Below are 12,645 nucleotides of genomic sequence, written 5' to 3' on the forward strand. Positions count from 1 at the left end.
CATCAACCATGCCTCTTTCTCCTGTCTGAGCCTGTGGATCACAAACAAGGGCTCTAATGTGTCCTGTGCCTCTGTCTAACCTGTCAGCATTAGTCTGTTACAGAGTTCCAGGAGCAAGGAAGACTGCAGCCAGGAGGCCAGGGCTGAATGAAGATGCAAGTGCATCCACCATGAACAAGCATACATTTGGCCCTGAGTGGACTGAACTGAAGGGAAGTCCAGAAACCCATCGAACTCTACATGGGGAATTGAATACACCATTTAGCTGCCATTATGGAAAAATGGATGGCTGCCTTACAACTTAGTCAAAAACACATCATTACACAGTTAAATATATTAAAGTAAAAATAAAGTGGAAAGTGCTTTATTTTGAAGTAGGGAAGGCTTTTTTAAGAATAATACAAAATTCTCTCTAAAGGTCTGAATTTCTTCCCCAAACCAGCACCTGGGTCGGCCTTCCTAGCACTGGCTGACTTGATAGGACTATCTCATCTCCAAATGCCATCTGTCCCATCTTTCGACTCTAACCAGACCACATGGAAAGACATCTTAGGATACAAGGGCAGTGCTCTCTGAACACCCTTCTAGAAAGAACTTGGCAACACAATACAAAAGTTTAAGTTACCCCTTAGAAGTCCCAAAACAATTTTGCCTAAAATAATTGCCAAGTAATTTGATACCATTCATAAACACTTCTTTTGCCAAAGAGATCAAAACATTTTGCTAAACATTCTATAAAAATTATAAAAACAAATATTTTTTCAAGTTTTCACTGGAAGTTTTTCCAAACTCTGTGCCCTGAAAATTATACTGATACCACTACAAAGAAAATAAGAAGGTTCCTTTGTGTAAAATGTTTGAGAGTAGAATTGTTATGTGCTTTTCTAGGACTGCAGTTAGAGTTCTTATCAACTTCAACCTTTGACAGGAAAAATGGAACTTGTGAGCCCTGGTGATCTTTCCTGTTTAAGGACTGAATTTGATCCTATGCAAATCCAAGAAAAAAAATGTTTGCTGCTGTCATGTGTCATTCGTTACATGAAAGACATAGCCATTCAAGCAGAAATCCCCACTCTGTGTAGATTAACTGGGGAGCCACAGTCCCCTGTGCAGTAAGTATGTGGTTCAAAAACCAACTGCACGTATTCTAGACTTCCACCCAAAAGCAACCGGGAAAAGGCAAAAGCAACAAGTCTTTATGTGCCGCAAGTTAAATGATCTCCATTTTAGACAACCACTTGGGCAGAGCTGATGAGATCCTAACAGTGAGGTGATATGAGCAAAAAATAATATACAAAAAGCCATTCCTAGTCTTTATTAATGTAAGAACCTGAATTTCATTCCTGGAATAAAGAGTATGAAAGATATCCTTTAGTTTTTATTTGAAGACATTAACTGGTAAATTTAAATTAAAAAATATCATTCTGGGAAAATGGTTAAACATAAAATGAAAAGGATGTTATAAAACTTCCTGTTACTCTCTACATTTTGTGAAAGAAAAAATCATGCACAAATAGTTAGTACTTACCATACTTCTGACACCATGCTAAGCTCTTTATAATTATGTTGTACACCCGATGAAAGGCAAAGTGTTGTAATACACAATTAATGGGTTTGTTGTGAGAGTTTAAGAGTTGTTTTGTAAAAACTCTCTGACATTGGGGACATCCAATAAATACCAGTCCCTAGTATCTCATTTAATTCTCACAACACCTGAGGCCTAGAGCTGTGGAATAACTTGCCTAAAGTAACATGTCTTACTCTGGAGCCTATGCTTGTAACTGCATTCTTCCTGAGTATAAATAAACAGTGTATTCCCTCCTTTCTCTTGTTCTCCTTCTTTCTCTCTCACCATACAGTCTACATAAACAGAACAGTTTGTACATGAATGACTCAAATTTATATATTGCATACATAAACATGCATGCTGAGTGGTAGAATTACATATTTTTATAGCTTCATTGTCCATATTTTCTACAAGAAACAGGTATTCCCTTAATAGTTATCTTAATGATGAAGGTCCTCAAAAATTTAAATCATGAAAAGTTTAAGACATTTTAAGTGCCTAATTATTCACCATCAATATCAGCAAAGATTCTTTTTGAGTAGCAGCAATTATTACAACAAATTATTTCTTTCAGTGCTAAGAGGTGCCTTAGTAAATACAAAGAGTTGGACTGCACCCCTCCTAAAGCTCCTAATTCATCCAGGGTCCACAGCTGAACAACTCACTGAATGTTGTTTGGAAACACCCCCAGGGCACCATAGAATGTGGAGAACAGACGGGTTGGCCCCTGCTCTGAAGGAGGGGTGATCATATTCTGTAGATGTGAGATGAATTTCACGGTGCTGTTTTAAAAGTTCTTTCTTTAGACACTGGTTTACTTATTATTTGGAGGCTTGAGGAAAAAACTATTAAGCAGCTATGCATTATCATATATCAACCGTGCTTTACCATGTAAATTTGCTAAGGGACAGAATTCTCAGGTGCTGCTGAAAGTGACACCTGGCTGTGGAAGCTGGCGCACCTCCAAGGTGGCTTCTGGGAGAGCTGAGCTTGGGAAGAGGCTTAGATTTAGGGGGAAAGAATGAAGTACATTTTTCAGGAACATATGCTCAAAATGACAAGGAGGTGGGAGGGGAAAGAGCAGGAGCAGGTTCCTTCAAGTGGCCCAGAACAAGCAAGTAGGGCCCCAAAAGGAGCAGGGGCCGGCTGAGGTCAGGCCTTGCAGCTGAGCTGGAGGAGTTGCATTCCACCTGCCTCACTTCTTGAAGGAGGTACACTGATAATTTCCTTTCTCCCCTTTTCTTTTTAGAGATACTAAGTGTAGAAAGAAAGATGGTCTCACTCTTATAATCACATGATAAGTCTCAGCAATGGTGCGCCAGGCCTGAGTGTGAAAACACAGCTGTTGATCCTAAAATTTCATTCTGGCAACATGCTTGTGGGTGGTGATGGGCTGTCTGCTTCAAGTCAGAAAACCCAGCCTCCCGGACTGCTAACGGCAAGCTCCTTGCTGTCATTCCCTGCCTGCAACTCTTCCTCATAGCCTCTACCTAGCAAGAGCCTCCTGCACCCAGCGCCTTTTGTTTGTTGGAAAGTAATGAACAAAAAAACCTAGGTCTGTAGTCCAGTTCAATAAGCACACCCTGATGGCCAACTTCTGAGCAAGGTGAGGACAAGACTGGCTTTTTCTAGAATATAGGAGGCAAGAAGATAAAGCACTTTTAAAAATAAGAGTATTCAGCCCAACGAGGATGTGAACTCATCTAGGCTCTGGTGCACTGGCAGCTTTACTGTTAGTTTGTAGAGGGGAGGAGGTCTAGACAAGAGATACTGAGTATGGGTAACCAGGAAAATAAGAACAGCTGGCTATAAGGAATTATTTTCTAGAGTGTATAAAAAGAATTTAAAAAGCATGATATCTTTTTAATCCCCTTTTCCCATGTCACCAACATTAAAAGAAAATTAAATAAGTATACATCCAGGCTGCCTTTCTAAAAAACAGAAGGTGGAACTATCTCTGGATGTTCAACTAAAGATCAGGTGTGCCCCCACCGACTCTCCATTCCAGCTATGGGGGGAAACAATTTAATTGGAAGGTACAAAGACAAAGAAAGCATTTTACCATTTTAAAATATTTTATGAAGGAATATTACCTAGTTGGTAAAGATACAGAGTGGAAATTAAAAAAGAAATAGCAATAAATGTACCTCCTTTGAATAAATTAATATTAACATTGTTTCTTAAATCTCCATACAGTAGTCTACTGTCAAATTAGATAACATGGATTTATATTATTATTCAAGAAAGAATTCCATATCAGGAGGCCCATATTTCAATGCAGAAAGGATTACATTATTTTTCAAGGAAAGAACATTACTCTTTGAAAAACAGAGAAGTTGACCTTGGCAAACAGTTAGTGAAATTGTTCTCGACTTGATTTCCCTTATAGGCAATGTGTGGGAGAGCACATATTTAGTACTGCTTTGTGGCATTGTTTCAGAACTCTCATTATTGTAGCCAGAAATGAGTAGAGAACATCTAGAAAATAGTTCACATTACAGCGTTGGGAAGTGATTGAATTCTGGTTTCCACCTTTTATGTTAGGTAGTAAAAAAGTCTTTTAGAAGGAAAATCATCTAGATTTTGGTAGTCAATAGGTATGGCTTTAATGTATATTTATCTTTTTTCCCTTGATGGATCATAGTCATTTTTCCCATAAGTAGAAACAAATAAAAATAAGCATTCATCTTTGATAAAATTCTAAAATTGTGAAACTGTTGTCCATTGTATTAGTTTGCTATATTACCTTATAATTCAGCTTTTTTCAAGAGGCGTTATGGCCCTTTTCATAACAATTTATAATAGATTGTTTAAATTTGTCAAGGCAAAGCTTGGTATCCCCATGTATCTCTGTCTTTGCCTGTAGATCGCTCAAATCTGTCTCATCAGATTTACCTATCCCAACTCTTCCCTTTGCCTATCCCAATCCTCATGACTCCAAATCTCACTACTGTTCTTGGTATTATCATTTTATATGATAATAATAAGATACTAATAGCAATAGAAAATATTTGTTGGGTGCCAATAATGTTTTTGAAGCAATCTTTGCATGTTAAGTCATTCAGTTCTCTCAGCATCATCATAAATTAGATAATGCCATTGTTCAGGACACAAATGAGGAAACCAGGACTCAGAGAGATTGACTATAACTTGCCAGTATCACAAAGCTCTTAATGGGTAGATAAAAAGGCCATTGATTTCTGATGCAGAAAGCTGACCAATTCTCTGTGAAGGCAACCTGCCCCTTGTTGTTTAGTGACCTTCACATTTTCCACTACAGATGAGAAATTAAGCCTGTCCTGGAGAACAACTCTGCTGCTGGGGGAAAAACTAATTGAAAAAACATAATGAAATTTTTCATGCTGAATGTCCTTCCCTTTTGTCAGTCCCCACTCAAAATCTACCGTAAAGCTCCAGCTTTTTCTATTTACTGAGAAAAATAAAATGAGTCAGCAAGGATTACGGGAGATTACCAAGAGATTGTACAGTAAAAATGACAATGACAAAATAGGTGATGAAAACACTTTTTTTCAAAACTGCAAACAAAATATGTGTTTGACTGTGTGTGTGTGTGTGTGTGTGCATGCACACACCTGACTGTATTACTAAATGACTGGATCAAGGTATTATGAATAATAATGCTCCAGCTCCTAAATGATCAATATGGAAAATCATTAACAAATGCAACCAAAGCAATTGATGCTGATTATTTTGAGAAAAGGCATTTGATTTTTAAAAAAATTGATGAATAGCACAGCCATGGACAAGTTCACCCTTGTGTATAGAGATCCAGCCTGTGTCTCTAAAGATAAGGTGCAGTAAAGGTTTAGTAATTACCTGGCATTTCCTCTCTTTGATAGTCTCCATCTTCTGTAATTTCCTCTACCACGATTTTTAAATAAAATTTTAAAAATGTTTATTCGGTAAAAAAAATCCCCTATTTTCCCCTAACCCATAGGCCCTTGCTACCAGGAAAATTCCCACCTGGCCTTTGAGATTCTTAAGTCTCATAGTTAGTGGCCACATGATCTGATAAGAGGACAACAAGCCCTTGAATAAGGCCAGTTCATTTACTTTTGCTCCTTGCACCATTTAACACATTCCTACATAAAGCAACCCAGACAACAAGAAGATCTGGAACTAGGTCCTCTCGGCCATCACCATACAGGGGGAAGGCAGAGCTGGATGTCGCAAAGCACTCCTATCCACCGCTCCAGCTGGAGGAGCCCGAAGAGGACGAGCAAATTAGAATCACTTTTCTATCATCCTTCTCAGCTCTTCTCTTGTTCTCACTCATATTTTTATAATTTTATTAACTTATTTTTATTCGAATTTTACAAATTAAAAACCTTGTTTTGAGAAACATTTAATCTTCCTAAACAAAGCCCCAAAGAAGAAGCCCCCCACTGCAGCATGTTTGAAATCTCCATTATGCCACTGACCCCACATGATCCCTATTTAACAGAACCCAGGGTTTTCTTTTTTCATTAAAACCCAAACCTAAAAGTAAAGGAGCAAAAAGCTAAAAATAGAGAAATAATAGCTATTACCCTCAGGTGCCACTTCTTCCTCCTGGTCCATTCAGTCCCCTCTCCTGATCTCCCTTTCTCCTCTTCTTCCATCTCAACTTACATCACTACAGTTCCCTTATCTGGGCTTTCTTAAACATTTATTTTGTACTACCACTCATCAAGCACCTTGCTAGAAGTGGGCAGCTTGGGATGAATAGAACGTATATGTCCAGCCTTAGCAATTCAAGTCATGAAGGTAAGACAAATAGCTACAAAGCAGAACTGTAATGGGGGTATGAGTTGAAAAGAAGGAGGTCCTAATTTCCCAGAGGTTGGGGAAGTCTTCCTGGGGGTAACTCCTTAAAGGAGACTGAAGAAGTGATAGGGAGAGAAGATGTCCACAGAAGTGAGCTTTTAGAGCAACTATCGACACGAGGGGGAACAGGGTGATTACTCAAGCAAGCACAATATTTTAGAAATACAGAAAATTTAATGGGTAATAAAATATAAGGTGCATTTGGAGGCAGCATGAGGACGAGGGAGGAAGGAGGCAGTTTCTACTTACAGCCTTTCTATCAGTGTGCGTTGCCAGCATGGCTCTCTTGGATGATGAGTATTACCTGTTCTAAGCAGACAGCTTTGAAAGGATATGGCAGATGGGTCATATTCTCCATTTAAAAAAGAAATAGAAGAACAGGTGTTGTTGTTTTATGCTTGCTCCCCACTGGCAGAGGTTGAAACAACCATAAAATTCCAAACCTTTACTCCTTAGTAGTGACATCAGGCCACCTGTATACCTTTTTGTTACCTCAACAGTTACACAATCTGTGAGGATTATTTGCAAAAGGCAAAGTGTGTGTGTGTGTGTGTGTGTGTGTGTGTGCATATGACAGAGAGAGGGAAAGAGAGTGAGATCAAGAGAGTAAACATTCATAGAACTGTCATTAAGCTTTAAGTCTACTGAAAGTTTTTTTCTTCGTAATATAGATTAACTTTTCTAAATAATTTAATACCTTTAACAAGAAAATAAAACCATATTAGTCCTTCATAGAAAAGGAAAAAGAAGCTTATGAATTTATTCTGTATTTTTTCATTTTTGCCTGAGTAAAAATAAGTTGGCAAAAACTATCCAGAAAAGGCATTTTTAGCATTAAAATGCATATTTTTAGGGATATTGATTACAGGGCACTAGCTACTGAAATCCAATAGATTCCTCACTGGACCTACTCACTAATTAAGGATTAAGAATGTGAGATTCTCAAAGCAACGTTACAACTGCCAATGCTGTGTATGGGGTGCAAGCCCCGCTAAGGCAGGGGATCTGCTTGCTAACTGAACCTATGAGGTAAATATCACGAATGCCATCAATCAAGTGCTAATAACTGCTTGTTTTTGTTTCTCATCTAACAATACAATCTGCAAGTTTATTTTGTTCAAAAGATTGAACATTGGCCAAACTGTTCTAGCTAATGATGGGATTACCTGACTAAGGACACAGATTTTTACAGAGAGCATAGCTTTAGACTTAATCTCAACTCCAAAAGAGTATTCCAGCGTTGTGTTTCTGAAAATCATCACTGTACATCACATAAATGGAAATATCTATAGACATATTTAAGTAAAGAGAAACATTCTTCATTCCTTTTGCTTTGATGATGTATATACATGAGCCATGCCGTACATTCTGTGAGGATCAGTGTTGTGCTAAATGTACTATTAAGAGAATAAAAGACACTGGAAATGACCTGGGTTTAAATTCCTTTGACTAATTCAACTGGGATTGCTGCAGTGCTTGGAATGGAGGAGGCTGAAAGCAAGACTAGAAAGGAGACAGATATTAGTGCCTGTTGTAATTACTATGTTCCCCATGGTCTAAAATGTTAAAAGTGAATGTTTCCTCTATTACAAGAATATAAACCTTTCTCACTGCAAAGCTATTAGCATATATAATGCACACGTCTGGAAATCATGCTGCCTTTGTCATTCTTTTGAGAACTTTAGAGACCTCGGTTACTGTACAGTCCTGAATTATAGCCAAAGCATAATTTGTAGTCCTGTAGTTTTTCAGCATATTTTTAAAAATCAGTGTAAGAAATTTTACTCATTTAATGGTTCAGCCTTTTCCAACAAATTAAAATGTGCGTACTGTCTTAACTCTGGAAAAAAATTTCTATACAGTTTACAAAAGAGAAGACACATTAATATGCTTCATCAACTGCCAGCAGTTCTATCAACAAGATAATTTAAAAAGTAATTCTAGAAATTTATTAATGTAATATTTCTTTAAAAGTGAATACAAAAGCTTCTCGGAAGTCAAAACACATATAAAGTCTTGGTCTGCTTATAGCATTCTAGGGCATGTAAAGTCACACAAGAAAATGAATAACATTAATTTGAACCTTTTGTACACGTACATTTTCTCCTGTATTTTGAGGACAGAAATTGTACCTTAACATATTTTACATTTTTTTTCTCTGATTTCAGTTCTTTCAACACAAAGGCAGAATACAACATGAAATGTTATTTCCCTTATTCAGTTTTAGTTTAATTTATGTCAGTTTAGCATATTTTAAATAGTCTGTATAGTTTTTAAAAATAAAAGGACCATTCTAATGCTAATTTGGATCAATCTTCTAAACATATGATTCCAGGTTTCTAAAAGGAGCCCTCTTGAGGGGGCCTTTTAAAAGGGAACAAAAAAGCACCCTGAGGCTGCCCAATTCACATTTAACCTACTTACATGAAAAAGAACTGCTTTGGTTAAGACTAAACTTCCACAAGCTCAGGTTCAAGCTAAACAGGGCAGGGTATTAGTGAGGAAATGAGACAGCAAATAGTAACTCCTTTCATACTAGTAAAAGAATACTGTATTTATTTAAAACAGTTGGCAGAAATTCTCATTTTAATTAAATTACATTTACTGAAATAACATTTTCATAATTAAAAAAATAACCCATTTCTCCCAAAGAGCTAGCAAAAAATAATCACAGTAACTTAAAATGGGCAAAGGAGTAATGTGATTGTTAGAATAAATGTGGCTAATCTGGATTGCAATTGTATATTAATTTGGTATTTTTCAGTGATTCAGATGCCACTATTATCCTCTGCTGCTATGTAAAGTTAATACAAAGTAGATAGCAAGTTTTGTTATTACTGATTTTTTAGAGGAAGTAACTTAGTACAACTTTCATGTCATATTTTTATTACTTGTGAAGGAGTTAAGAACAGACCTCCCAAGATGTGCCATTTTGGTATATGAATTATTTTGGGCTGAAGATAATTGAGACCCTGTGGGCTCAAGAGAAACTTCTACCCCTCCCTGAAATACTTAGAACAATCTAAATTTGGGACATTGCCCATAATAAGAGTTATCTCCAGAAACAACATTTTATGACCTAGCCATATAGGGCAGGGCCAACTTCTAATTACTGAACATCTGCTCTTCTTATCTTCCTGTGAATGACCCTCCTCCCCTCTGAAGGCCCAGGCTCCTTACCTCACTCTTAGCTCAGAATGTCATATACACCAATTTTCCCTTTCTGTCCTAAAACCTCTCATGTATGGGGGGTTACCACACTCACATATACAATGAAATGTGTTTTTTTCTTATTAACTAGTCTCATGTTGATTTAGCCATTAGACCAGCCAAGAGAACTTAGAAAGATAGAGGAAAATCTGTTTTTCTCCCACACTTGTAGAGTAATCCTAGAATACTAGTTTAAAGATATTATAATCAGACCTCTTCCTTTTACAAGTGAAAAAACTGAATCCAGAAAAGTTAAATGACTTGTTCTTAACCATTTAGCTAGTTAGAAGGGACTAACTAGCTAAAAGGTTAACCAACGAGTTAGCTAGTTCTGGACTCAGTGACTTTCCACTGCACATCTCTGTCCTGGAGCCAAACATTTTTATCTTCATAAGTGACAGAAGAATATGAGAGAGAAAATGCCACACCATCTATGTGTTTATGGTAGAAACAAAAATTTTATTCCAGGCTCACATTCAGTTTCTTTCACTCCTGTTTTCCTTCTTTTTAAAGTTTACTTGAGCCCTGGCTGGCGTAGCTCAGTGGATTGAGCGTGGGCTGCAAACCAAAGTGTCGCAGGTTCGATTCCCAGTTAGGGCACATGCCTGGGTTGCAGGCCATGACCCCCAGCAACCGCACATTGATGTTTCTCTCTCTCTCTCCCCCTTCCCTCTCTAAAAAAAATAAATAAATAAATAAATAAAAATCTTACTAAAAAAGTTTATTTAAGAAGCAAAGTTTAAGTTTTAGAGAGAACAAAAATTGTCAAATAATCAAGTTAAGTCTCATGTCTTGACAAAACTAGTAAGTGAATAATATGTTTTTATGACTTCGTAATGACAGTGTGAGTGAGAAAGAATTTTACATGAAAAAAACTGTTTGGTTTTTTGGATGCTGAATTCCTCCAAATAGATAAAAAGATGGCCAGCTTGGTTAAATGATAACTTTCAGTCATGGAGGTGATACAGGGGAAAAGGAAGAACGTTTAAATGAGGAGGGAAATTATACCAAACCATGGGGAACGTGGGACCACCGTTGCCCTTCCTGGGTATTGCTGAATGCCGGTTTCGTGAAGAGTAAAAAGCCTTATGTGCCATAGCTGTGCCAAATAAAGGTTTTGCCATCCAGGCATGGACTTACAGTGGTTTCATACATGTGCTGTTGGATAATTTATGAGCAAATATGTCATGATTAAAACCTAGACAAGGGAAGTTTGCTACAGTTGTACAAAAGGGACACCAAAAAGGTTTCATTAGCATTCTTCTTCATTATCAGGTTAAATAAAAACACAGATGAAGGAAACAACCACACAACAGATGCTTTTTGAGAATAGTTAAGGCTGTACTAAGTGTTTAACTAGTTGAAGTACAAAAATTAAGTAACAAATACAAGTTAAAAGTAATAATATTGACTATCTGCCACAATGACAAAATTGAGCTCCTGTTCTTTTACTAATTATGGGTTGACTGCCATTACCCCTCAAATTATATGTCTCGCAGCTCAATTAAATAGACCCCACAAATTCTTTGCATTGCAAAACTTCCCCCAAATTCTTTCAGTAACAATCTGTTACTTTTCCTGCTCTGTGTAATGTTGAATTGAACCATAGTATGAAGGCCATGTCAACACGGAGGCCCCAGCTACTATAAGGAAAAAAACACAAACAAAACTTCTCCCTAACAGTCTAATTTGCAAATTAATTTCCTTGCTCTCTGTCAGTTATTCTCAACTTACAAGCTTGTAGGTCAAACTCATTATGACCAAAAACTCATTATGGCTAAAATATAACAAAACTTAATTTTAATTAAAAAATGCATTATATTTCATAGGATTGAACCCAAACTGGTAAACACAGAAATATTGTGCAAACTATACTCCACAGATCACTACTGTGCCTGGAGGGACAAATAGATATTGAGGTGGAGGGGGACAGGGTTTGAAGAAATAGTGAGTTACCCCAAGTTGCACTCATGCCTTTTCTGCTGACCCTCTTCTTAATCTCACTGCAAGGGGCACTTGGTATGCTATCATTTTCCAAACTTACTTCATTACAGAAAAACAAATGTTCTAGAATCCCTCTTCATTTGTGAAAAAGAAAAAAAGCAGTCTTAAAGATATAGCTTAGCTAATATTCCAATTTAAAACTACAATAACAACAAACACAACATGTTATTAATTCTAAACACATTCCCTAGTTTCAAATGCATTGTGGAAACTAAAGTTTCCACAAGCTTGTCTGGCCCAAAGCTATTCTTTGTAAATGGTGGAAACAACAATTAATTCCAAGAATCAAATTCCTTCCATTACAAAAAATAGAGAAGTTCATCTCCTATTAGAAACTCCATGCAAGATTAGAATTATGGGTACACATTTAAAAAAATATTTTTAGCCCTAGCTGGTGTAGCTCAGTGGATTGAGCATGGGCCTGCAAACCAAGGTGGCTGGTTCAATTCCCAGTCAGGGCATATGCTTGGGTTGCAGACCAGGTCCCCAGTAGGGGATGCGTGAGAGTCAACCACACATTGATGGTTCTCTCCTTCTCTTTCTCCCTGCCTTCCCTTCTATCTAAAAATAAATAAATAAAATCTTTTTAAAAAATAGATTTAATTTTATTGATTTAATTTGAATGTCCAACACACTAAAAATTTTCCCTATATTTTGTCTCTGATGTAAAATTACATTTCTTTTCTTGTCTTTCAAAGAAATAAAATCATGGCTGTGTTTTCTTTCCCAGTATAAAAAGGTATAGTTATATAGTGATTATTATATACAATTGTTATAAATAAAATAAGTAACCTAATTATGTGAACCAAAAAAATAGCTGATTACTAGACCTGTAAGTGGGAATAATATTGGTGTGAATTAATATATGCACAGCTCTTTTTATTAAACTACACCTGACATAAATGTTTGACATTATCATTATGCTTACCATGTATTTACATAGGACCCCATTCTGGCATATTTAGCATTGACAAAGGTTCCTAAAAATCTCTGTATTTTATTAATAACACTGAAAAAATATTCAGTAACTCTAAATG

The 12,645-nt window shown here is 36.7% G+C and overlaps 1 protein-coding gene across 3 annotated transcripts in view; it reads right to left on the reverse strand.

Annotated features, from left to right (window-relative positions):
* TOX (thymocyte selection associated high mobility group box) overlaps nucleotides 1-12,645 on the reverse strand; it is a 304,166-nt gene that overhangs the window by 237,220 nt on the left and 54,301 nt on the right. Inside the window, exon 1 of one of the 3 annotated variants that reach the window (XM_045861495.1) lies at nucleotides 6,644-6,685. The exons of the other annotated variants lie outside the window; for them this stretch is intronic. Coding sequence (XP_045717451.1) covers nucleotides 6,644-6,673 — 30 coding nt within the window. The 5' untranslated portion in view covers nucleotides 6,674-6,685. Of the gene's footprint in view, nucleotides 1-6,643; nucleotides 6,686-12,645 lie in introns of those variants that run through there. 3 annotated transcript variants of the gene reach the window in all.

The sequence above is a fragment of the Phyllostomus hastatus genome, unplaced genomic scaffold (genome assembly GCF_019186645.2).
Source record: "Phyllostomus hastatus isolate PE091 unplaced genomic scaffold, TTU_PhHast_1.1 phas_scaffold_21, whole genome shotgun sequence".
Lineage (NCBI taxonomy): Eukaryota > Metazoa > Chordata > Mammalia > Chiroptera > Phyllostomidae > Phyllostomus > Phyllostomus hastatus.